This window comes from Camelina sativa, chromosome 7 (assembly GCF_030686135.1).
Source record: "Camelina sativa cultivar CO46 ecotype springtype chromosome 7, ASM3068613v1".
NCBI classification, from domain to species: domain Eukaryota; kingdom Viridiplantae; phylum Streptophyta; class Magnoliopsida; order Brassicales; family Brassicaceae; genus Camelina; species Camelina sativa.
Window position 1 is genome coordinate 22,237,468 of NC_141886.1, and position 25,193 is coordinate 22,262,660.

The following is a 25,193-nucleotide window of genomic DNA, read 5'->3' on the forward strand; positions in this document are numbered from 1 at the left end:
TTTAATTTAATTTATAAAACTTTAAACTAGGCCTGAGATTAATATCTGATATCCTCGGATATCCGTATCAGTATCCGAATCCGCTCCAAAAAACGGATATTCGGACAAACGGATACGGATACGCTTAGTGAAATATCAAATAAAACGGATATGGATACGAATACGGATATTGCTAAATTTTAAAACGGATAACTGATATCCGTTTTTTCCAAATATATTTTATTATATATGGATACGGATACAGATTTTGCTAAATTTTAAAACGGATATTTGTTTTTCACGGATATCCGGTATTTATATACGGATATTCGGTATTTTGTCCAAAATATGCGGTATTTTATACAAAATACGCAATTTTTTTATTTTTTATATAATCGGATTTTTAACGGATATTCGGATAACGGATATCTAAAATTTTTGAATACGAATACGGATAATAAATTACGGATAAAACAAATACGGATACTGATACGGATATCCCAAAAAAAATACGTACATCGGGCGGGTCCTCCTCTAGTTTTGAAATAAATAAGGGATTAATATTTAAGTAAAAAAAATTACTTACCAATATTTGACTAACCCAAACCTAAACAAAAGGGCTTGGTTACATTATTTCTTGTAGGCCCGTGTTAAAACTCATTGGGCCTCGTTAGTCATCGTTTTCACTTCTTTGGTATGAAGTTATTTTAGCTCAAGTGCTCAACTATTCAAAAAAAAATCTCCAGTATCCACATTTGTGAATCTTAATGTTATCAAGCTTAGCTCAGTTTCGTACAGTACAAGAAACAATTAAAAGTAAGCTTCAAGCAAGTTGAAATATCCATTCGCTGTACATTCATTGTCCAACGATTTTTAAAAAAAAAACTCCAAACCCCCAAATATTTACCTAACCACAACATCACTACTTGCATATCCCCCATTCATCTCTTTATATAACAGCCGCTCATGTAAAAACCATTTTCTGCTCTAATTATATATTTAAAAAAGGCTCAAAGGTAAACCACTCGATATTAGCTTCTTGAACCAGTTGATCTATATTTGTAACGCATTGCCCAGAAGAGATAGTGCAAGAAGTTAGCTGCGCTAAGAACACACATTAGCCAGTAGAAGTAGTCTAGTTTGTAACGGTTTATGCTCTTTCCTCTCAGCCATGGTGTATTCCCTGAGCTCCCTGTGATGCTGTTTACTATCGATACAATCACTGAGCTTAGATAGTATCCCATTGCCAAGGAAGCCCACGAGAGTGATGTCGCTAGAGATCTCATTGAAGAAGGTGCTTCTGTGAAGAAATACTCTAGCAGTCCAGCTAGTGTGAATAGGTCAGCTGACCCTAGGAAAAGATACTGAAGAGCGATCCATAGGAAAGTGACCGGTAAGGTTTCTTTCGAGTCAAGCAAGCCTTCGTCTTTCGCCACTCCCTTTCTTTTAATCTCAACCAATGCTGCAACCGCCATTGCTAATATAGAAAGAACTAAACCTACTCCGATTCTTTGTAGATGAGTGACTCCTGTTTCGGTTTTGGTAGCTTTTCTAGCGAATGGGATAATGAGATGGTCGTAGATAGGTGCGAGGATCATGATGAACACGACGGGGAAGACCGGTAAGGAAGCTGGAGGAATCTTTAGGCTTCCTATCTTTGTGTTCATTGAAGCAGCTTGTTGGACAGAGAATGTCGAAAGCTGAGCTAAGCAACAGTTGAGCATGATGGTGCAAGCAAATATCGGAAGCATTTTCAGCACAACCTTGACGTCCTCAACTTGTTGGACCGTGCATTCTAACAATCTATGGACAGGTTTCTCATCGGCAGCTCCATTTAAGCATCTTAAACTGTTGGTTAGTTGTGGCTGAGGAGGCACGGCTTCTTCTTGACGTGGCTTTTCCACTTCTCCTTGTGATTTAACTTCTTCTTTTTTTCCTTTTGGTACGCTATAATTAGAGGGACTAACGGCCATATTCACAACTGCATTGCTTGAGCTTCCACTCATGAAACACTTAAACGAAGCCGCAAGAAGGACCTGAGTCACACAAATCATATAAAACATTACTTAAGGGCACATGTTTATTCTCATTCTCAAAGTCAAGAACTAAAGAGGTAAAAACAAACCTTGGAGATTGTAGTGAGAGGACTTCCACATGGGATCTTGTTTCTGTAAAATCTTGATCCAGAGAGAAAGATGAGAATCGAGACGAAGATAGCAATTGTAGAGACACCAAAACCCCATTCCCATCCTTTGTTGTCTTCTAACCAAACCACAAACGTGACGGCCACGAGTGCTCCACAAGCAAGACAAAACACGTAGTAGTTGAAGAACGTTGACCTCTGTTTCCGACCTTTAGGCGTACTCTCATCAAACTGCTCTGCTCCGTGAGATGGTAACGACCCTTTTATTCCTCCCACTCCCAAAGCCACAAGGTACAATCCCACAAATAGCATCGCTTCCTTCGAGCCACTCACTTCAGCGCACGTAGGACCATCGCAAGATGGAGGCATTAAGGACGGTGTTCGAGCTTGAATTGTGAGTACGATCAATCCCTGCACGTCACCCAAATCACATTTTAATATGGGAATTACAAATGTGATTTACAAAGAATCACATTTTGATTTGTTAAAACTCATTAATTCGAAATAACGGTTTTTTTTGGGGGAGTTACAAAGAATAGTATGGGAATGGGACCAGGGCACGTGAGAGAGTTTAACCCTAGTGGTTCGTGAGAGTCAGACCAGCGACGTGATACAAATAATTGAAACCGTTACGAACGATGAGACGTCGTTATTAAATGAGGTATGGACAAAACCTTATTTTCTGTGTGGTCGTCTCATTGGCTAATCCCTTTTCTTGAAGAAATAACTTCGGTTACACTGACGTAACAGCAGGGGTTTAAAAAGAATTTGGACTCTAGTATATATTATCCAATAATATATCGATTCTAGATTAATGTATATATGACTCCATGGAATATCAATGATTTTTATCATATAAGTAAATGACTCAAATCAATTTAAAACAAAACATATAAGAAAAAACACTTTACTAAAGTGAGTGAAATTATAAGCTAAGTCAGCTATATATATTTATGTGTAGTTATGAATTATGATAGGTAGAGCCGTAGAGGTATATATTACATGAACCATCAAAATTTATCTATCTATATATAATGGTAAACAGATATAAGAGTGTTTGCGTTTGCACTCGTATACGAACGCACAAACGCTACCCACAAAGCATTAAGAGCCCCAACTGTACTTTTACAACTAGTATAAGTTTGTTTTGTCTTTTGTACCATTAAGTGGCAGAGTCACGAGGGTACGAGTGGCAGATTGTTATATAAGTGGACACTATAGTTTCATACCCTATCAAACGTAAAGACAAGATAACAAAAACAATTATAAAGGTTGTTGTGTTGCTGAAACCCAAGAAAGATGTTTAAATTTCCTTTTTTGACCCTGAGATAGTGACAGTTATAACAAAACTAGGGTGTACGATTTTTTTTTAATAGATGTTATCACGTATAGGTCGTGTTAGGATCATAAACATAACAAATCATTTTACGTATAGATACGGATACGGTACCGTATCAAAGTCACGCTCCTCTTCTTGCTTCTGTCCTTTTTATCAGCATACCAATGCACGCATGGTTCGTTGGATTTTTGCTTACAACTATACTTTTTTTTTCCTTCCATATGTGATAATTTTGTTATATATATATATATACACTTTTACGATAGATATTCATGTGGATCTATTATAATGTGAACGGGTTTATGATTGTGGTGGCTAGACAAAACAAAAAAGTCAACGCTAATAACTTAGAACTTAAGCTAAACTAAAGTAATCTAACGGATAACAAAGTTTCTGAATATTTTTATATAAGTGGAGTTTGATTTGTTTGTTTGTTTGTTAGTGTTGTGTTTATAATTTGTAAGGGTTAAACAAATGTAAAAGAAATGAGTGAAAGGCTTACCAAGAACTCGATGGAGGCTGAGATGAGGAAGATTTGAAAAGTGGAGAAGAAAGCATCGGAGAGGAAACCACCGAGGAGAGCTAGGAGAAAAGCTGTGCCCATGAAATTGGTGACGTCATTTGCCGATTTAGATGGAGACATGTGCATGTACTCTCGTAGGTATAGCACGAGATTACTAGCATTCGCCAAATACGCCAGATTCTCTAATATCTCCACCACTTCATAATGTAAAAATATACATATAACAAATCAATCACAATGATCCATTAAGAGAATCGTTTTAAAATATAAATGTGTGGTTAACAAAGGAAAAAGATGCATCAGAACAATCGAGGGGTAAATATGGAATTTAGAAACTGACCTAAGACGAAAGAAGCGGCGAGCATGCCACCGTGACGGCCTTTCACGGCAGCTCTGTTTCTCCAGTCAGAGTAGCCTTCCCATCTTGCGACCTCTTCTTCCACTTCCTGTAAGTATACGGCAAAGACACAAGAAACAAAACTAAACTTTGAGAAAGAAAGAGATATATTACTATTAAAAGAAACATCATCACACACTAATCATATATTTGATTTCTTGAAACTATGAAGAGAGCAAAAATAATGTGAGAAGCTTCAAGAACCCACCATTCTCTCTCTCTCTCTCTCTTTCTTTGTTTCTCTCAAACTTTGAGGTAGAGGAAAAATAGATAAAAAGGTTTAATGTAATATAAGAGTGAAAGTGGGAAAGGGGTATTAGCGGAATTTAAAGAGAGGAGAGGAGAAGAGATTTGAGGAAGGGTCCAATTGGGTGAGAAGAAAGGAGAATTTGGGCCCTCTTTATTATTAGAAAATGACTTCATGTTGTAGTTTTCTTTATTCTCTTCTTAGGAAATTACATTGTTTTTGCTCCTCTTATTGAAAAAAAAAAAAAAACTTTATTTCTTTGTTTTTAGGGCAACTAAAGATGATATTAATTCCTTGAATTGATAAAGCTAGTAATATAGTGGTGGAATAAAGGCTAATCAATCATGTTTGTTTTACCCTTTACTTAATTGGCAAGTTGGTTTTGAAATGGAGTTTCCGATACCAATGTAATTAACATATGTAGAATTGATTTTGTCTTTTATTCTCCACAAGGTAATTGTTACTAGTTTGTAACAAATTTTTGAGGATTGATTGAGTATTTTGATTACTCACATCATAATATTCGTTTCACATTTACATATAGACGAATCATAAATTCTTCTAGATTGTTTCACATAAGAATTTTAACGAGCAATAAATTCTTCTAGATTTGTTTTCACACAAGAATTTTAACGAACAATAAATTCTTCTAGATTGTTTCACTTAAATTTTACTTTAAAGTCTTCCACATTTTGTCTCGACATAATTCATTATCAAATAAAATACAACATATTTGGGTTTGGTTTGTTTAATGGAGAACGATGCAAGTAAATCCAAAAAAAAAAAAAAAAAGTTGAAGGGCAAGATAAAGGTGATGGTAGGAATCAAACCCTCCACTTAGTGGATTTTAAAATAAATTTAGTGAGATTTTAACTTTTTTGACTAACACAAAAATGAGGTAGAACATTCACTTAATCTAGACCTATTTATTCCACATCTTTCTATTCATGGTATAGTTTTGGCTTTGGAAAGTATATAGCCAATTAACTGTTGTTACTAATTACTTCCTTTTCAACCTTTTTAATTAATTTTAGATGGAATCATAACTAAATTACATATTTGTTTGTAAGGTTAGTAATGAACTATATATGTTTATGGCTGATATTAATTAATGACACATTTTCTCTATACTTTTTTCTCTTAGCAATTTGTGCAAGAAATTTTGTGATCCTATATTTTTTTAAAAAGATAATATGCATTGTTGTCTCTTTGATGGTTTCACCAAAAGATCTTGCTTTCGAAACTCCATTGGTTTTAGATACGTGTAGACTACATATAACTTTATTGTTACAACACACACACACACACACACAGTGTGAAGAAAAACTTATTTAATTTAATATATATATTTTTTTAATATTAATTTTTTTTTAATTTAATATTTCTATATCATTTTTGTACTTATCATTTTTTTCTGCGGTAGTTTGATGACCGGCGGCTAAGGGGACGAAGGAGGAGCTATAGTGGCTCAAGAAAAATTTGTATTTGTATGTTCAGTAACATTCAAATTAAAATTTCGTATATATTTAGATAATAGACAATTAAAAGAACTATTTATCAAACGAAATAACCATTAATTAACGTGGCATAGATGCAAGAATATGCTGAAATTTAACTAATGTTTTTTTCGCCAAGTGCTATTCAACTATTCTCAGAATTGAATATTTTGATTATTTCAGTGCCACATATGAATACGTATCTGTGTGTACGTGTACATATGTCGAAGTATATGATTCAAATTCACAACGCTCTATTTAACTACCCATGAGGTCTTTAAGTCTTTTATAGCGAAGAATCTAATACTGTTTGGGAGGACTTTAACATTAAAGTGATCTCATGCAACTATAGAAAAAAGTTGCATAGACAAGTGTCGTGTTTTCTTATCCATGCAATATTTATTTGTTTTCTTGATTTATTTCCTCTCCGTTTTGGAATTTTAATGTAAACCTGGTTCAGTCTCTATTACAAACTTTTTCTCCTCGGAAATTAATATTGTGGTTAGAATTACATAAACAGCAAATTATCTACGTAAGTGATAGACCCTTGAAACACGACACATTGTCAATGCAAATTACAATATTCTGATGAAATATATAAATCTTGAAATATATTTTCCAATATTCAACTATGTGGATTCATTTATAAACAGTTATCGAAATTTGACTAAACATAATTTGACTAAACGATAAGAAAATCAAATTTCTTCACTAAGTGTTAAAGACTCGAGAAAATTTTTTCTTGATTTTTCAAAGCAAAATAGATAGAATTAAATATTCCTTTTCTTTTTTTGAACAACAGATAGAATTAAATATTCATATGTTTATAATTTTCTTAGAAGCAGTATTGTTTTAAAAACCCAATCTTATAAAATACCTAATAAACCATTTTAAAAGGTACACTGTGCCGAAAATAAAACAAAAAGATCTTCAAATTGAAGCTTTGTGAGGTTTGAAGGACACAACAAATACCAACCATTCTCCACTTCCGCTTAATTGTGGCAGTGACCGACCCTCTCTTTTGTATATATTATTTATTTCATTTTTCATTTTTTTTTAGAACTCTTTCTCTCTTTTCATAAAGCATACAACAAATTGACATTAAAATACACGAAATGTTCATAAACCAAAGTCTTTTAGACTGCCCGTGAAATTATATCTCTTTTTTTTTTTTTTTTTTTTTTTTTTACGATATCGTCTGTATATGAGCTGTGATGATATGTTTGACCGCTGACTTCTCCATTTCATGGACTTGACTTGAAGCTGGGGAGATTTTTTTTAAAATTTGCTTTTTCATTTCTTATATTATCAGTTCTAAAGTTGGGGCCAACCTTGTAGGCGTATGCAGACTGCATAACCAATGATATGTATTAGAAAGTCATATAATGTTAAAAATCTTACATATATTTTATTGCACCTGAATTATTGGACGGTCTAACTATGTCAGCACTCATTGAGTCATTGTCTATAAAGTAAAAACATTAGATGATCATCATGATTTTGTATGATGAGTGATATCGAAAGTTGGCTTTCATGGGAAATTGTTTGATTGTGATTGTTTCTATTTCTAATAAGTTGATTTTAAGAATAATTAATTACATTATATGATTTTTTTAGCTCATAAAAATTCTAAATAAATAGATTAATGTGTAACCCCTAATATATAATAAGGGTTTTACATAACAAAATCCAATTATTATTTTTTATTCTAATTTCGATGGAAAGTATACTTGTTTTCTTTAATTTACTAGATTAAAAAATATCTAATGTTGAAAAAAACTATATTTGCGTTAACAAAAAAATGTTGAAAAAAACTATATATACTATCCTCGTTTTTTAACATTTAGTAGATTATAGCTTATGTTTAAAATAAAATAAAAAAAATATATACTAGTACTTTTTATAACTATATACTATATAAAAGATAAATGACTTTCCCATTTATTGTCGATTACTCTATGGAACCAAGAGTTCTTTTACCTAGTATTTAGAGTCCTAGAAGGGTGCAAAATATCATATATGTAATCCAGAGAGGTATATCCACTTCAATGAAAAATTATCAATGTACATATATTTTTTTTTGGTAAACATCAATGTACATAAAGGTCTACACAAACATATAACATGACTATGTTTGTTGAGAAGAACAAAATATATGACATTATATAGATAAAACACGACCGTTGGTACATAAAAAGAGTTGTGTGATTTTACTAGTCAACCGAAATAAATAATCAAACTAGATGAGTACCCGTGTTATTGCACGGTTGAATTTTATTTTATACAAAAATTATGTATATATTTTGTATATTAAAACAATTTTCATATTTTTATTAATTTTTAGACAATATTATCATATAATCTTAACATTTTACATTTAACCAATTGTCCGTTATAAAGATCATAACTCAATTCATCATATAATTCATTACATTTAAACTCATATATCACTTGCAATTGTTAATTCAGAAGATTTTGTAAAACGCTTGTTTATATTATTAAATTTGGTCATATTTTTATTCCTTAAAGTGATATTATTTTTTCGAATTAATTGGTTAATAATAGTGTGAATGATTAAGATAATTTTTCTTTACATATTCTGGTTTGTGTTCAAGATTTCTTGTGAACCCGTAAATTTAGAATATACAAATAATATACTTAAATTATTAATGTATTAATTTTATTAATATACTTTCCTTTTACCTGTAAATTCAGACTATACAAATAATATTTTTTTTGTATGAATATAGTGTATTCCGGTGAATGGAGATGTCACTGATTTATACTAAAAGTTTGGATATATCTGTTAGGTAATATTTTATTTTGGTTGCATAATCGAAAATCACGCTTAAGATTAATTAATTTATGAGATTTTTTTGGCTTATGTAAATATACTCTTTGAAGATTTTATTTTATTCTTTGGAATATCCTAAATCTAAGTTTTTTTTAATTTTTTTAATGTATTATTTTAATTCTAATTTTGCTAATATACTCTTTTGTTAATTTTAGTGATTTAATCTATAAACCGCACAATAATTTTAGGTACTCTTTTGTATACCGCACAATAATTTTTGTTTATTACAATCTTAATTAAATCAGTTTGATTCGACATATTTTATATTGGTGTTGTTAAAACATTAAAATGAGGATTTAACCCGTATTAAATTACCATATTACTGATAGTTTATTTTTTAGTATTATCAATTCAATCATGTAATGTCATATAACCAGTCATGTAATATAACTCGTTTGCGTAATTTTGAAAATTTAATATGTTTAATTTTTTTTCAGATTTAATATTTATAATTTTAAAAATGTTTAAATATTTATAATTTTAAACTTTTTATTAAGTTTAGATATATCAGTTATAAATTATAAACTTCTTAAAATTTTATAATTTACTATATACAGTAAATTTACTATATATGTATGTTGAACACACACATTTATATTAATTGAGTACTATATGTTTGTTTTTAAAAATTGAAATCACAATATATGCAAGAAAAATACACCTTTTTATTAACTTTATGTATTATATAATGATTTACTACATTTAAATTTTAAAATCAAAAAGAGATGATAGGAGAATATTTTTTTTTAATTTGGAATAAATCTTCTAAATATCTATATTAATTATAGAACATTATATATATGAATATTTAAAATATTTTTATTGTGTTTGGTTATAAGGATAGTAGAGAAAGTTAAATAACTTGTTTGGCTATGAATATAACATTAAATAGTATTTAATATAAAAACTTTCCAAAAAATATTTTTAAACAAAAACTGCTGTAAAAGTACTAGTACAGATTTTATAACCAACTAATGAATCAAATAATAATATAATTTTATAACATATAACTATTACATAGTCTACTAAAAAAAAGTTATGTACTTCCCTAATATTACATAGGGGATGTGAGGAGTTCCCCCATGCGTTCGTATTGAGTTTTAGTCCCAATAAGATAATGCAACGTTAGAATTGTATAGCTCACGAATATATTCTACGTGTGGATAATTCAAAGTTGACTCTACACAAACATGAGGATTGGCTGTTTTTGTTCGCTGTGAAAGAGATTTCTTGTAGGTACGTTAAATAATATCGCTTCATATTTTATGATGATGGTGATGGATATAATTGGCGTACGAAACTATTTTTATTCAGAAAAGATTTATGACGAATTATTCTATATATTTTTTAGGGAAGTTGGCAGAAATAATACAAAAGAAAAAATTATATTTAACTTGGTAACTATTATAACCATCGAAAGATTATATAGGGTATCCTTTTATAACCACCACCCCTACCACCATTAGCCACCGTCCACCACTCCAACTACCGCTCTAGCCAGCTAACGCCCAGTCACCTTCGGCCAGCCACCTCTCTAACTACCTGAGAGTATTATGATAATTTTTCTTTGCCTTTTGGTTACTCACCTAATATCTAAATTTAATGTACTATATTCTTAATTACATTCCCAATTTTGGCTATCTAGCTAATTCACCCTGTTTTTTATTTAGAATTTTCACACTTGTTTAAACATTTTACATATTTTTTTAACATCATCTGTTGATTCTTGAACTATAACTGGGTCATAGTTTTTGCATAATTTTATAGTTTGACGACTATTCCATTTTTTTGTTTGTTAAAAGTACTCCATTATTTTTCCTTGATAATTATTTTTCTTATCAACTAGCTAGTATATAACTGAAAATAGAGATGATTCTGTTGCCTTTTCATTCCATTCATCAATGTTATTATATATAGCTCAGAAGAGAGGTATAGAATCCTTATAAAATAATTAGTAAGTTGGAGAGAATCCTAAGCTAATGACAAACAGATAAGAAAAGTAAATATCTACGTATTTACAGTTCATCCTGAATTATGCAACTAAAAAAAAATCACAAAACTTTGAAATTGTTTAAAGTTTCTTATATTGAGGAAACAAATCAGTAATACTCGCGATTTTTGGATAGGATAATATGTATTGCTTCTATTTTTATCCAGATACGCCACTAACACATATCGCATTTATATTATTGGTTTCATCCATCTTATTACAATGGATGATATGTTTTCAAATATTACATAAAATTAGCTTTAGTTCGTTATAAATGATAAAATCTTTATTTATAATAAAATAAACATAGATCAATTTTTTTTTAATATGAAGTACTAGAGAGAAAATAATCTCTCTTTTTAAAAGATAACTTAATCTAAAATACAGTACACCTATAAGGCTATAACTTATCAATCAAAATACCTAAATATCGAATCCAAAAATATCTTAAGCGGAATAATTTTTGTTTTAAAGAAATCCGAATAACAGAAAAAAGAGTAAATTATAAACCAACCACACATATTAAAATTTTCGTATACACCCGTAAAATATGCTTGAGGATTTGGAAGAACCCGACAAGTCGAGAAAAGTCAACTATTCTGTCGCAAAGGTAAGAGCCATACGTACGCACTTGAAGCAAGCATGCAACAGAATCCAAACCACCACCTCTTCCTCAATATCTTATCTGCCTCTTGTTGTTTTATATATTTTTAACTTCTGAAAATACAAATTTAGTTAATCATAATTAATTCTCTCTACTCAATCTATCCTCACCGTCCAATGGTTCGGCTTCTGAAAATACAAATTTAGTTAATCATAATTAACGTGGTAGTGGGACCATTTTCTTCAGTCCTCACTACCCGACAAAACTTATTTTGCAATCGCCACGTTATAACTCACACAATCTGTCCGTGGCATGCGGCGGTCTTAAGGCCGTAAATAGAACTCTCGATTAGCTCAAACGCAGGGAATACATCTACATGCGTAGGTATGAAAATGCGAAACTTTACGAAAGCATACAATTTACGGTTATAATCGTTACTATTCGTCCTGGTTGGTCTGTCGAGTTTTAGTGACAACTTAAGAAAAGTTACTAAAGTGAAAGTGTGGAGACATTTTTTAATTCTATAAAAGTGAGATGAAGTGAAAGAGCTATAAAATTGTGTTCACGAGAATATATAATGTACACATTATTGATGGAAATAAGTTCATTGGCAGCTGCATATAAAGATACGATAGGTTTTTTTAGTTCTTGATATCAAAATATACGATCAGTTATGTTCACTGAATTTTTATATGTATTTTTTTTCTGATGTCCAGTGGAATTGATATTCTCGCAGTTCGTGGCTCTTGTTATTTACAGAATTACAGTGTTATCAGAATGTATTTTATTAAATTAGAGAAAGGTACTTTTTGGCGAGTGATTTATAATTTCTGTGAATCTTGGAATAGTTTTATAGACCACTCTCTTTGGGCCAATCATGAGTTTTCATTCTCTGTCAATTTCTATCTGACACTATCGCTCATATATGTTTTGTTCATGAATGGGTTTAACGAGCCAACGTATACCTTTAAATTGCGCATCATCAGTTGAGTATATATATATATATATGTTTTCAGTTGAGTATATTTTAAATGATTCTAAAAACAACTTGAATTCTTTTAACGAATTTGAAATACTTTTCATGGCTTGTCGTCGTCTTAGTACTTGTTGGGGTTAAAAGATACCCAACATAACATTAGAATTTGATAACACTAGATTTAAACAAATACATTTTCGTGTTAGCATGCATATATATGTCTCATTCTATATATATATACTAGGAGATATTCCGTGCTGTATACAGCACGGGTCAACATGTTTTTCTAAAAATTATTGTTATATTTATTTATAAAAATTATTTTGTTTGAAATATTATTTATTTTTGTATTGAAATTATTTGGTAAATTTGCATACAGCTTTTAGAATAGTAGTTATTTTAGAATATTATATATTTTATTTTTTTTGATGTATATTAAAGTTTTATATTGTTGGTTTGTTGTATTTACATCATTATTTTGTGAAATATTTTAAAATATTAATTATAATATTATAATTGTGAGCAAATAAAATTTATTAATTTATCATCAACATAAAATTTAGTTTTACCAACCTACCAATGTGGAACATTAAACATATTTTTTTCTTCATAGAATGAGTAATATGTGTTTGTTTTAAAAAATTCAAATCACAACATATACAGAAAAAATTCTACATAATTATTAATCATAAGTTTTATATGATAATTCAAAACAATTTGTAAATGAAATAAAAGAAAGATGATAGGAGAATCATAATTGAAAATCTAAACAAAAATTTTAAAATATAGTTATTAAAAATAATTATATTGTATACTTATATATAAAATCTTAGTTTTTAAAATTCTGATTGGTTTATAATTTTTTTAAAATTTAATTAGTAATTTTCGTCCATATAATTAATTAGATAGAGAAAATAAATTATTTTGAAACTAATAATTATTTAAAAGATTTTATTAGTCTAATATTAAATTATATTTTTACTTTTATTGAAAAAATAAACATTTGTCTTAAGACCAATGACATGATAATGTAATTTTTTATAAGGTTAGTTTCATATTTGTACTTCTCAATTAATATAGTACGATGTAAACACAAACTATATAGTCTCTCTTAATTACTATATACGTTAATACATAGCTACATATTCAATTAGATCTATTCATGTTTTGTGTTAACATTATACCACCATGTGCTCTATAAATTATAGTGCATATCTTATTATATAAAGTATGGTTTCAAAAGTTACTAACTCATAAGATCGTGACACATGTCAATTTCAAAAGTTACTAACTCATCAGATCGTGACAAGTGTCAATTTTACACAAATTTATAATTTTAAAAGAAAAAATCTTACTAACTCAACATATCGTGACATCTATCAATTTCAAAATTTACTAACTCACCAGATCATGACAAATGTCAATTTTACACAAATTTCCAATTTTAAAAGAACAAATCTTTTAAAAAAATCAAGAAATAAAAAAATTACTAATCATAAAATAAATTATAAAGATAACTTTACGATAAAGATACATGTAGTTCATAAATAAAATCCTTTTACAATAATTATATTTATACAAAACAATCCTATGTTATATTGAATTTTTTGCCTAATCCTAAAGAAAAAATAATTTAAATATTAAGATATGTAGTCTCTCATATTTTTGTCATATATATAGAGAGAGGAAGAGGTCATTCCAATGTATCAAACTCAATTAGAATTTTTAAACATGAGCACTAGAGATGGAAATTGAAACTGTGAAAAAATGAAAAGTCACCCAACAAAAGAAATATAATTATTATGAACAATGATCAGATTGTTATGATGGAGAAGGCACTTAGAGATGAACCTCATATGCGGCTGAAACTAGCTACACTAGAGGCATGCATGGGTCAACAAAATAAATCAATAAGTAAATATAAAACTCATATTCAGCTTCACAATCACATACATATTTTTTCATCATTGACTAATATTATTTTACAAAATATAGGGACCCTAGCTTTCAACTATGCAACTAAGAAAATGGTAACAAAATTCAACTTTTTTTTTTCCTTTTTAATTTTCCAACCCATTAAATTTAACCACATATATATTTAAAGGGAATCTTACAAAAAAAGGATAATTGAAGATATTTTTGATGCCAATCCATCTACTAGAGGATGTATTGATAACAATCAAGATAATCACGCTCTAAAACAAAAATGAAGATGTCTCCGGAATAAAACGTCAAACAAGTGTGGTAATAATTATATTCTATATTATGAAATTAAATATCCTTTATTATAATACTTATACAATTAAATAAAATTTCATAAAATAACATCTTATTATATAAAGCTTGGTTCTCAAAGTTAAAAACTCACTAGATCGCGACACGTGTTAGTTTTAACGATTAAATATCCAAGTTAGTAACTCATCAGATCGTGACACGTGTCAATTTTAACGATCAGAAATCACAATTTTCAAGCTTGGTAAAACGAAGCATAAGATAATTGTAATCTTATTATATTAAAAAAATTTGTTAATCTTAAAAGGAAAAGGATTGTAAATACATATATTACACCAAGCAAAATATTTTCTACTAGCTTTGTTGTTCTTGGTAAAATTTTCTTCTTTGTTTTTTTATTAACCTTTTGTTTGACACATCATTGTTCTTGAATAATTCTTGAAGGTAATTTGTTTGTTGTCTAATCGAAACAACTATATAAAAAGATTCCTAGATATTACCACATGTTTTCACAGTTTTTTTTTTGAATTTTGTTTTGTTTCTCAATTTCATAATGCATACCATGCAATTTTTGACTTTGAAGTATTAACAAAGTTTCTTATGCATAATAACTAAGGTTTTTGTAACGCCCGTGCCCCGAAAAATATGAAATATGGAAGTTTATATCGAAAATTGGAGTGAAATCGGTTTAATTTGCGGTTAATTTACTAAGCTGGTCGATTTATTAATTAAATCAAAGAATGATTTAATTAATTCTGGTTTAAATAAATCTTGGTTTAATCTAATTAAATCATGGTTTATTATAATTAAACTAAAAACCTTTTTTGTTAATAAGAGGACGCCTCCTTCTTATTATTGTCGTGAATGACTAAAAGAAAATAAAGAGAAGAAGTGCTCATTAACGTGTGAGAAGAGGAGAAGGGAGAGTAAACTAGATTTTTGGTGTTCAAAGCAAAAGGAACAGAATCGTCAGGGTTTGGGAGAAGGAGGATCCGACTGCTCAAATCATTTCGAAAGGTATTGATTTTTGGTATGGTTGTAGCTAAGAGATTTTCGTACACTCTACTTTTTACAGAAGTGAATTTGAGTTAATATTTTAGGAGATATCAGCAGTTTCGTACGGTGTTTCTTCTCAGTCGCAGATGGAGACCAGCGGGTGTTTCGGGATCGATTGCGGTTTCATCTGAAATCTGATCGTGCTAAAATTTTGTGGGAAGCTTTGTGACATCTAGGATTAGATTTTGCATTGGAGGGATTTGATAGTTAACGGTTGATTTTGATTTTAGGGTTTCGTCTTTGAGATTGTTCTTTTCTGATGTTTCTGTCCAGTTTTGCTGTAAGTCGTTTTTAGTTGTGTGGCTTGTTGTAGGGCGTTGCTGGGCTGTTTCAGACGTTAGGAACGTCTCAACTTGTTGTATTCGTTGTTATAATCATTTTGACAAGGTGAGTGCGTGACCATAAGCTTATCTAAGTGAGTGGGTTGTATGACTTGTTTTGTGTGATGATATGTAGGTGTGGTGAATGTGATATTGGGTGACATGTTCAATGACTGTTTTTCTATGTTTTATTTGTGGTTGTACTCTTGATTTGCTTGTGTGTATAGCTTGTAGATGGGAGGATCGTCTCAATGGGTATTTCTGGTAATACTCACGCATCTCATTGTGTTTGTGGTGCAGGTAATGTGCAACGTGGAATCATGGCGATGAGGAGGAGGATGATCTAGGGTCTCGGTTTTGTGATGTCGGTTTTAGTGTTTGTGTTGTAGGAACCTGGTTTAGAAACATGTTAGGTTGCTGGTTTATATTGGTTATGATTGGTATTGTATTTAAATTGAATTGGAGTTGGTTTGATTTGTCTTCCACTGTGCATGTTAATTTGTTATTGATTTATTGTTTGGGTTGTAATTAAATATTATGGAGTATTTAATTATATTATTAGTACTAAAAAAAAAACGGGTCGGGTCGTTTCAGTTTTTTTGGGATTAACAAATTTCTCACTTTGTTATTGTTATTTCTATTAATTTACAAGACATGTAGCATAAAAAAAATACACAAATTTAAGATAACAACATAGATTATATAAAACTAGATCAACTAAACAGAAAGCGTTCTTATCGTCGAACGATAGTACGTCTTACAAGAAAGTGGGAAGCAAGAATTTTTTTAAAAAAACAATGAGCTCATTGGAATAAATTTTCTCCTACTTGATGAGAAGGTAATTTTTTACTTTTGAACCAAAATTTTTATTTCTTTATTAATTAATTAATTAATCTAAAATTTTAATTACTTCCAATACGAAAAATACTATTCAAGGCTCCGTACATCATTCTCTTATTGAAAAGTTTGGAGATCGGTTATGTGAAGGAAGTCTTATTGAAATTTGTAACTTTAATGTTCAAGTTTGCAACAAGAACTACAAAGTCTCTGATCATAAATATTTTTTATTTTAAATTTTCAAATTTTATTAATATATATTTAAATTAATGTGTTTTTTCCCATACAGATATAATTGGCTATATCCAAAAAAATTGAAAAACGGATGTTCATACTCCTACTACACTCATTCTCAGAAGGGTTACTCTAACTATGTTGTTAGAAAGGTACATATTTTTTCCTTAATAAATCTCTCTACTTACTTTAGTAATGAGAATTGCTATCTTGTTATATAAAGATTGATGTCAAAGTTACTCATTAATTATATAAAGCTTGATGTCAAAGATATTCATTAATAAGATTGTGACACGTATCAATTGTATTATTCAGATGTTGAGACATGTTAATTCTAAATTTATTAATATTTTTTAAAAATAGAAATGTAAAAATTCAAAATCTACCATAAAAAGGTTTTATATAAAGGTAAAATAGATAAAAGAAAACATAATTTTATTTAAAATATTTTAAAGAAAAAAAAACTTTGCAATTCTCCAAATGTAAAACAAAAATATTAACAGTTTTAAAAATATTAAAAGGTAATTATAAGAAAATTTGAAAATCTAAACAGCTTTAAAATTTAAAAAATATCATTATAAGGAAATTATATATATATATATCATAAAATTCAAAATTATAATATAGTTTATTTATTTTAATTTTAAGTTTACAAGAAAAAGGATTACTTTTTATATAAGATAAAAAAATGATTGTGAAAATATACAATTATTTACTGTTTCTAAAAAAATGTAAATACTCACCTTTACATAAAGAAAAATATGGTTGAAGTAAGAAAAAAAATAGATCGTCTCATATTTTTTTTCACCAATCAAATAATTTATTCAAAAAGAGTGCTATTGTAATATATAAGATATGAGTATGTAATATTAATGTATGCGTTTTTGTAACTATAAAAATGTTAAAGTGAAGAGACATATAATATGTTATTTAATGTGTTCATAAAGACAATTTGTTGGTAGTAGTAAAGACTAAAGAATATATTTTAACAGTAAAATATATTTGTGTGTACAAATACACTTTTAGTGGTAATGTATATAGTAGATTTGTAAATGGATATACATTAGTGTATTATAGCAAAAAAAAACAACTATTTTTTATAACTAAAAGTTTATCTCTTTATTTTTATAAATTGTTTTTACTTATGAAAATAATTAAATATATATTCTTTGTTAAATTTAAATTTATTTTAATAACTTTGAACTCATCTACAACTATTTTCTTTAACTAAAAATGTATCTATTTACTTCTTTTTTTTCAACCAAACAATAAATTAAAAGGAAATTCCTCGGTTAGTTGTCCAAGCTAGAGGGAAGGAGTTTACAAAAGAAACTTCAGAGATAAGAGAACGCGAAGCACGGGCAAGACAATCTGTCTTCGTATTTGACTCACGCGGGATCCAAGAGATATAGAATAGTAGGAAGGACTCCAGCGAGTTAAACTCATCAAACATGTTAGAGAAGGACGGCCAATCTTCAGGGATTGCACAATAGTGAGTAACACAGCACAATCAGTCTCGAAATGTTGACAAGCGATCCCTACAACATGTATCCGCTCCATGATTCACAACAACGCTTTTAACTCCGAATATCAGGGGGAAGGGCTCCGTATTAGACACTTGGCCCCCAACAACAAGGTTCGCTCCTCACCAACGCAACACCACCAGCCCAATCTTGAATGCACATTGGTTGCTTTCCAAGAACCATCAATCTGACAACCAAGTGAAGAAACCTGGACATCCGAAGACGGAGATGAAGTTTACATGACTGCCATAAAAGAGAGCGCCTCTTCCAAGGCTAACGTATCGTCCAAAACCTGAGCAATTATATCATTTGCCTCGATCTCTAAACCTTGAAAAACTTTTTTATATACGGCCATCCAGATTGCCCATAAAATCCATGGTAATTGAAGAAAATTTGATCAGGATCACCTTGTTGAGAGGCACCCTTCTAGAAAACAAATCCAAATTCGAGTACACTAACTCATTTGGAAAACCCTCTAACGTGACCAAAGTCGGAGATAAATCCCAAACTTCACACGAGCGAGGGTATTCAAAGAAAACATGATTAATAGTCTCAACCGCAGAGTCGCACCCTTTACACCAAATATCATATTGGACAACTCCGTGTATCAATTTATTTATATAGATAGTTTTTACTTACTAAAAAGATTTATTTTATTTATTTTATTAAATGTAATTTTATTTTAAAAACTCTAAACCCGCACATCGGGTGGGTCCTAATCTAGTTTGTGTATAAAAGTTAGTATCAATAAACTCATAAGTGCAAGTATCACGACATTTCTTCATAACACGACAAGTATCACGACATTTATATATACATAACACTACATTTATATTTTCGTAAATATTCTTTGCTATAGTAAAAAGTAACTAACTTTTAAAACGCAGTTTCATAATTATCTCTTAAAACGCATTATCCGAAGACAACAATATGTATTCAAAACCTATTTGCTTTAACGATCTTAAAAAAAAAAATTGAAAACACATTATCAGATTTATATAGGTAACAAATAAAGTTATGGCCGGTAGGAAATGAAAAATTGTAGATGTACGTATTAGCAAAAGAAAGAAATGATCATATGATCAAATAAAGTTCATGCATTATTTTTAGCTTTTCTACCTGTTAGCTAAATTAAAAAGATTTTCAAAATAGACAAGAGATAAACGTATAAAGGTTAAGAATGTGATATAACGAGTCAACAACACTTCTATCTTGAAACTCTCACACTTTATCTTTATCTCTTTGTTTGTCACTTTCTGATCAAAGTATTAAGGGATATGAATTTGTAACTTACACATTTGGCCAAGTCAACAGCTGACCAAATTTTATGGGTTTCGTTTCTGTAATTAGGCAAAGGCTCTAAATGTAGCTTTCAGTTCAATAAAATAATATAAAACAACCTCGATTTTGCGTAGAACTAATCATCAATATATTTGCCAACTTCTTTCTCTTACGCTATAAAGTGATACTTTGCACTTATCACGTTTGGTGGTATGAGCAAAACACAATGTTTTAGAACTATAGTTTACGATAGTTAAGATTAGAATTAGGGGTGAACCTATGTATTAGGGATGTTTCGGACGTATCAATTAGATTAAGCATGATGTAGCATTTTCTTATTAAAAGAAACTAGTATATATTATTCCTTGTACCCATGGTAAAGATTTGTGTTAATTTTTTCTTTCTTAAAGTAATATTCTTTATAATCCTAATAATTAATATAGGCTATTCTCATAAATACCACTAAAATAAGTTTTTTTTTCAAAAATACTATTTTGTTTTATTTTTCTAAAATACTACTAAAATATTTTCCTCCCAAAAATACCACAAAATTAAACTAAGAAGGGATTATTGGTTTGAGATTTGAATAGAGTTTTAAAGAATTTAATTGTTATGTAGGATCTGTTGTTTTTAGATCAAAATTTTGTTAAACTATGCTAAAGTTTGGTGTTATTAGTATGTGGTTTGTAAAAAATCATTTAAAATTTTAACAAATCTGAGTTATTGGATTCAGACTTTTATAAAATCATTAAAAGTTTTGTGTTATTCAATTAAAATAAAAGAATCTAGGATTGTTAATGAATTCAATTATTATGTTATTGGTTCATGATTTTATACACTTTATTCACAAAATAAAGTCATGAAAAGTATAAAAAAATACAGGGATTGTTTGGAGCATTTTACAAGATTTTAGAAAACTAATCAACAAAATTATAAAATACTCTGTCGCAATCCTTAAAAATCTTTCACTTATTCACTTTTCATGATTTTGTTGAGGGTGCAAATGGTTGCAAGGTTGAAGAGATTAAACAGGTTGAAAAAAATTATTCAACCAATTTTCAACATTTGCATTGAAAAGGTTGAACAGGTTGGAAAAAATTATTCAGCCCGTTCAACTTAAAAAGTTGGAAAGATAAACTAATCCTACAGCAAAAGTTTTCAACTTGTTCAACCACTATTTTGGAGATGAATGAGTTGAATATTATTCAACCCAATTTTGTTCAACCCATTTATTCAATTTTAAACAACCATTGTCTTTAAAATCTATATTATTATATTTGAAGTACATTTTGTGTTATGATCTTGAAGTTTTGGTTATTTAATTTGTTTTATTTACAACATTAACCCCTAAAACAATTCCATAAATAACATTGCAGAGAAACTCAGATACTAAACTTTCTTAAATTGACCAACATTTGTTACATTATTGCCATAAAATCTTAACAACATCTATACATTCCAATTTTTTCAAAAACAACTCTATCCATTAAAGTTTTAACTCATTAAATCTCCAAAACTATTTTTATGGATGCTAGAATCTCTCAAATTTAAATGACATACAACAGATTTTCCATAACAAAAGTTTACAATCTCCATAATTATATTAACATTAATAAATTTCCTAAACCGAAATTCTAATTTTAGAATGATTTGAAAACCAATATTCACAAATATTTAACTTTAGCAAGAAAACATACTTTTAATTCAGTATATATTTTATTTAGAAACTGAATATTGTTTGGTAATAATATAAACAATTAAAAACGGAATACAATTAAATTTCGCTTTTATTGGTCTCGATAAAAGACTCCTTCCTCATCAAGCATATTTAGATATATATAAATATCAACTTCAAAAACTATACAAAACATCTATAACCAAAACCTACAACCTCATATCTAAAAGAGAAATGGCGGCAACATTTGGTTTTTTGAGAGATACACAAGCAGCACTGCGGAAACCTGGAGCTGATCTTGGCACTGTAAGAATCACACAAAAACATAATTTTCATTATTCTCTTTTATTATTCACATGAATCTTACTATACTGCTTTAATCATTTCAGAGAATGAAAATCCACACATCAGTCAAAAAAGACATGGTTACACGATATGTTTGATTATTTTGATTATTTTTTTTTACGCAAAAACTTATTTTGATTATTATTTTTTCGCAAAAACTTATTTTGATTTTGGTGAGACGGGTTGGCATTAATCCCATATAGGGAGTTAAGTGGAATTGTTTTTTTTTTAAAAACACTTTTAGATGTGTATCAGGAGATAAATTTATTACTAGACTATACATATACCACACGGGTTAAAACCTTGAAAAGACTAAAAAAATCCTATACTTTGAATACTTATATCAAATACCTGTAAAATTTTATATTTTTAAAATTAATAAAACAATAATAAAATAACAAATAAATACAATATAAATTTTAAAATTTTAAAATTAAAAATATTGTCACGGGGTGTACCGCGGGTTAAATCCTAGGTACTTATATATTAGAATCCAATAACACCCCCTAAATTTTTAATATTCAAAATTAAACTTTAAATCCTAAACACAAACCCCTACCTCCTAAAAACTATATCATAAATCTAAAATTGTCAACCAAACCTAGAAAATAAATTATACATCCTTAAAAATCAATTTTTTTTTTGTGTTTTTGGTATTTTTAGAAAAAAACTTAAAATTTGATATTTTTATTAAAAAAAAACTTTAAAAGTGGTATTTTGATGAATTTCTCATTAATATATGTAATTGTGATCTACCTATTAAACCATTCAAGTGTAACCCTCCCTCCGCCAATCACGAGACACTAGAGTGGTGTATTCAGTTTAATATCTTAAGTGATTTGTAAAAATATTATAAACTAGATTAGGATCCCAGAGCAAATTATTTATAACTAAAATATTTAAATTATAAATTGTATTTGTTGGTTAAATATGTTATAATTATATAATAATTGCTAATTTTATGGTTTAAAGATTAAACCATATAATACTGCAATATAATTTATTTCTTACATAATATTTATTTAATCAATTTAATTAGATATGTTTATTCATTGATACCGATAATGTTATGTGTTAACAAAATAATAAAATGATGTTTTTGCCCGTGTAACACCAAATTAATGATATTTTAAATGTATATAAATGTCGACAAAACTAGTCCCGCTATATAACTTCGTCCCGAGATATTTTAACTCGCACTATATTTGTAACATCCGCGAACCAAAATCCCAGTTTAGGGGTTGCATCGGTCGATGCAAGGTTGGTTTTCTGCGGATAAGTTTAAGTTAAACGCTGCGTTTTGGGTTAGGAAAACCCTTAACTCGAGTTTGTCTCATTAGTCGTGTTTAGCCGCTTTTGAGAGAAAAGAAAAGAGAGAAAAAGTTCCCTAAGTGTTCTTGAGTGTTCTTGGTGATTTCTGGTGTTTGGAGGCGTTTCCTGTAAAGATCTGTAGCTGAGATCGTTGTAGGAGCTTCCTAGGAGTGTGTTCTTGCTTGTTTAAGGTTCATAAACTTAGGAACGAAGATCCGGCGAGAAGCTTCGGGATAAAACGATGCTCAGAAAGTGCATCGTTCGATGCACTTTGTACGTCGGTCGATGCAAGTGCGAGGACGAAGTGTAAAACCTAGGATTTTCGTGCTATGTCGAGCATGCATCGGTCGATGCAATGGGAGCGTCGGTTGATGCAAGTGAACCTTGCATCGGTCGATGCATATCATGCGTCGGTCGATACAACCCCAACTGGTGTCGGTCGACGCAGAGTCCTGGTTTGTTATTGTTGATTGTTGATTGTTGGTTGATGGTTAGAGATATCTCTATTGCTTGTGTGTATGACCCAGTAGATGGTAGGATTGCCTTACTGAGTGTTTATAAAATACTCATACATTGCAATTTGTGTTTGTGGTGCAGGTAAAGGCAAAATGTGATCATGGAATCAAGGCAATGAAGAGGAGGATGTTCTAGGTACTCGATTGATTGTTGTCTGGCATTGCTAGGTTGCTAGAGTTGGATCATTAGAAACATTGCTAGGTTGCTGGTTCTATGATTCCTGTTGGTTGATTTTTAGATATTGTTATGTTATAATTATTGGAGTATTATTGGATATTGGTATTGGTTATTTCCGTTGTTGGTTGTGATTGTGGTTAGGTGGATAGTGGATATGAGACCACTAGTTGTAGTTTATTTATTATTTGATTTATTATTTATTTATTTAAAAAAAACGGGTCGGGTCGTTTCAATATCATCTTAATTTTTAATATTTATTGTTTTGTATTATAAATGTTAGATTATGTGATATGTTATTTATTAAGATTTTAACCATATAAGATTGGCGCTCTTATAAAGTTTAAATATTTATAATACTTAGAATTCTTAAAACGGTCGAGTATTTCTCATATTTGAAGTTTCGTAAAAGTTTAAATATATTATTAATATTTTAAAGATCTTCTAACTTTTTAAAAGTTGAAATATTTATAATATTTGAAACTTCACAAACGTTTAAATATTATTAATATTTGAATATTTTATAAAGTTTAACTTTTTAAAAAATATAAATATTTATAATATTTAACTTTTTAAGAGTTTTAAATATTTATAATATTTAACTTTTTAAAAATCATTAAAATAAAGAACCGGAATAAACCAAATAAAAGTTTTTTAAGTTTGAATGCCTGATAAATCAATCTTTCTACTCATTTGTATTATGAATCATTCTAGTCTATTTTATAATATGACTCTGAACCATTGCCCAATTTTTTAGGCGATGTAGGATATTGTTGTACCCGTATTTTTTATTCGTCTATTGAGTAATATATGTCCGTTTAAAAAAAAAATATTACATCATATGCCAAAAAAATCGCAATTTTTATTAACTAAATATATTATAGAATAATTCAAGATAATTTAAATATAAATTCAAATTAAAATGAAAGGGAATCATATATTTATGTTTAAATGAGGTAGAAAGATTTCTATATTTTTTTAAATCTTATCTATAATATTAAAGTCAATGCATTGAATGCTAATTGTTTCCAAAATGATTTTTTTTTGTCAAAAATTGCTGCAAAAATACTAGTATAGATTCTATATTATTCCATTATTGATTTTTAAAAATCTATGAAATCCACGATTATGAACAACAGTT

At 29.2% G+C, this 25,193-nt stretch overlaps 1 protein-coding gene and 1 long non-coding RNA gene across 2 annotated transcripts; one reads left to right on the top strand and one right to left on the bottom strand.

Moving 5' to 3' along the window:
• Positions 1-733: 733 nt before the first annotated feature.
• Positions 734-4,916, bottom strand: LOC109124461 (protein NRT1/ PTR FAMILY 4.6). Its single transcript, XM_010417350.3, has 5 exons — positions 4,590-4,916; positions 4,325-4,430; positions 3,964-4,181; positions 2,105-2,533; positions 734-2,015 (listed from the first exon to the last, which is right to left on the bottom strand). Exons 1-5 carry the CDS (start codon positions 4,590-4,592, stop codon positions 1,011-1,013), a joined length of 1,761 nt encoding a protein of 586 aa, XP_010415652.2. The 5' UTR covers positions 4,593-4,916; the 3' UTR covers positions 734-1,010.
• Positions 4,917-14,215: 9,299 nt separating this feature from the next.
• On the top strand, positions 14,216-15,108 carry LOC147941572 (uncharacterized). Its single transcript, XR_015560826.1, has 3 exons — positions 14,216-14,462; positions 14,544-14,578; positions 14,653-15,108. It is a non-coding gene; the product is annotated as an uncharacterized LOC147941572 (long non-coding RNA).
• Positions 15,109-25,193: the final 10,085 nt, after the last annotated feature.

What these genes read in the sequence shown, in the direction of transcription:
- LOC109124461 (XM_010417350.3), bottom strand. An exon ending in CGCCGCTTCTTTCGTCTTAG is followed by an intron (nt 4,182 to 4,324) that starts GTCAGTTTCTAA and finishes TACATTATGAAG; the next exon opens with TGGTGGAGATATTAGAGAAT. An exon ending in CTCTCACTACAATCTCCAAG is followed by an intron (nt 2,016 to 2,104) that starts GTTTGTTTTTAC and finishes TGTGTGACTCAG; the next exon opens with GTCCTTCTTGCGGCTTCGTT.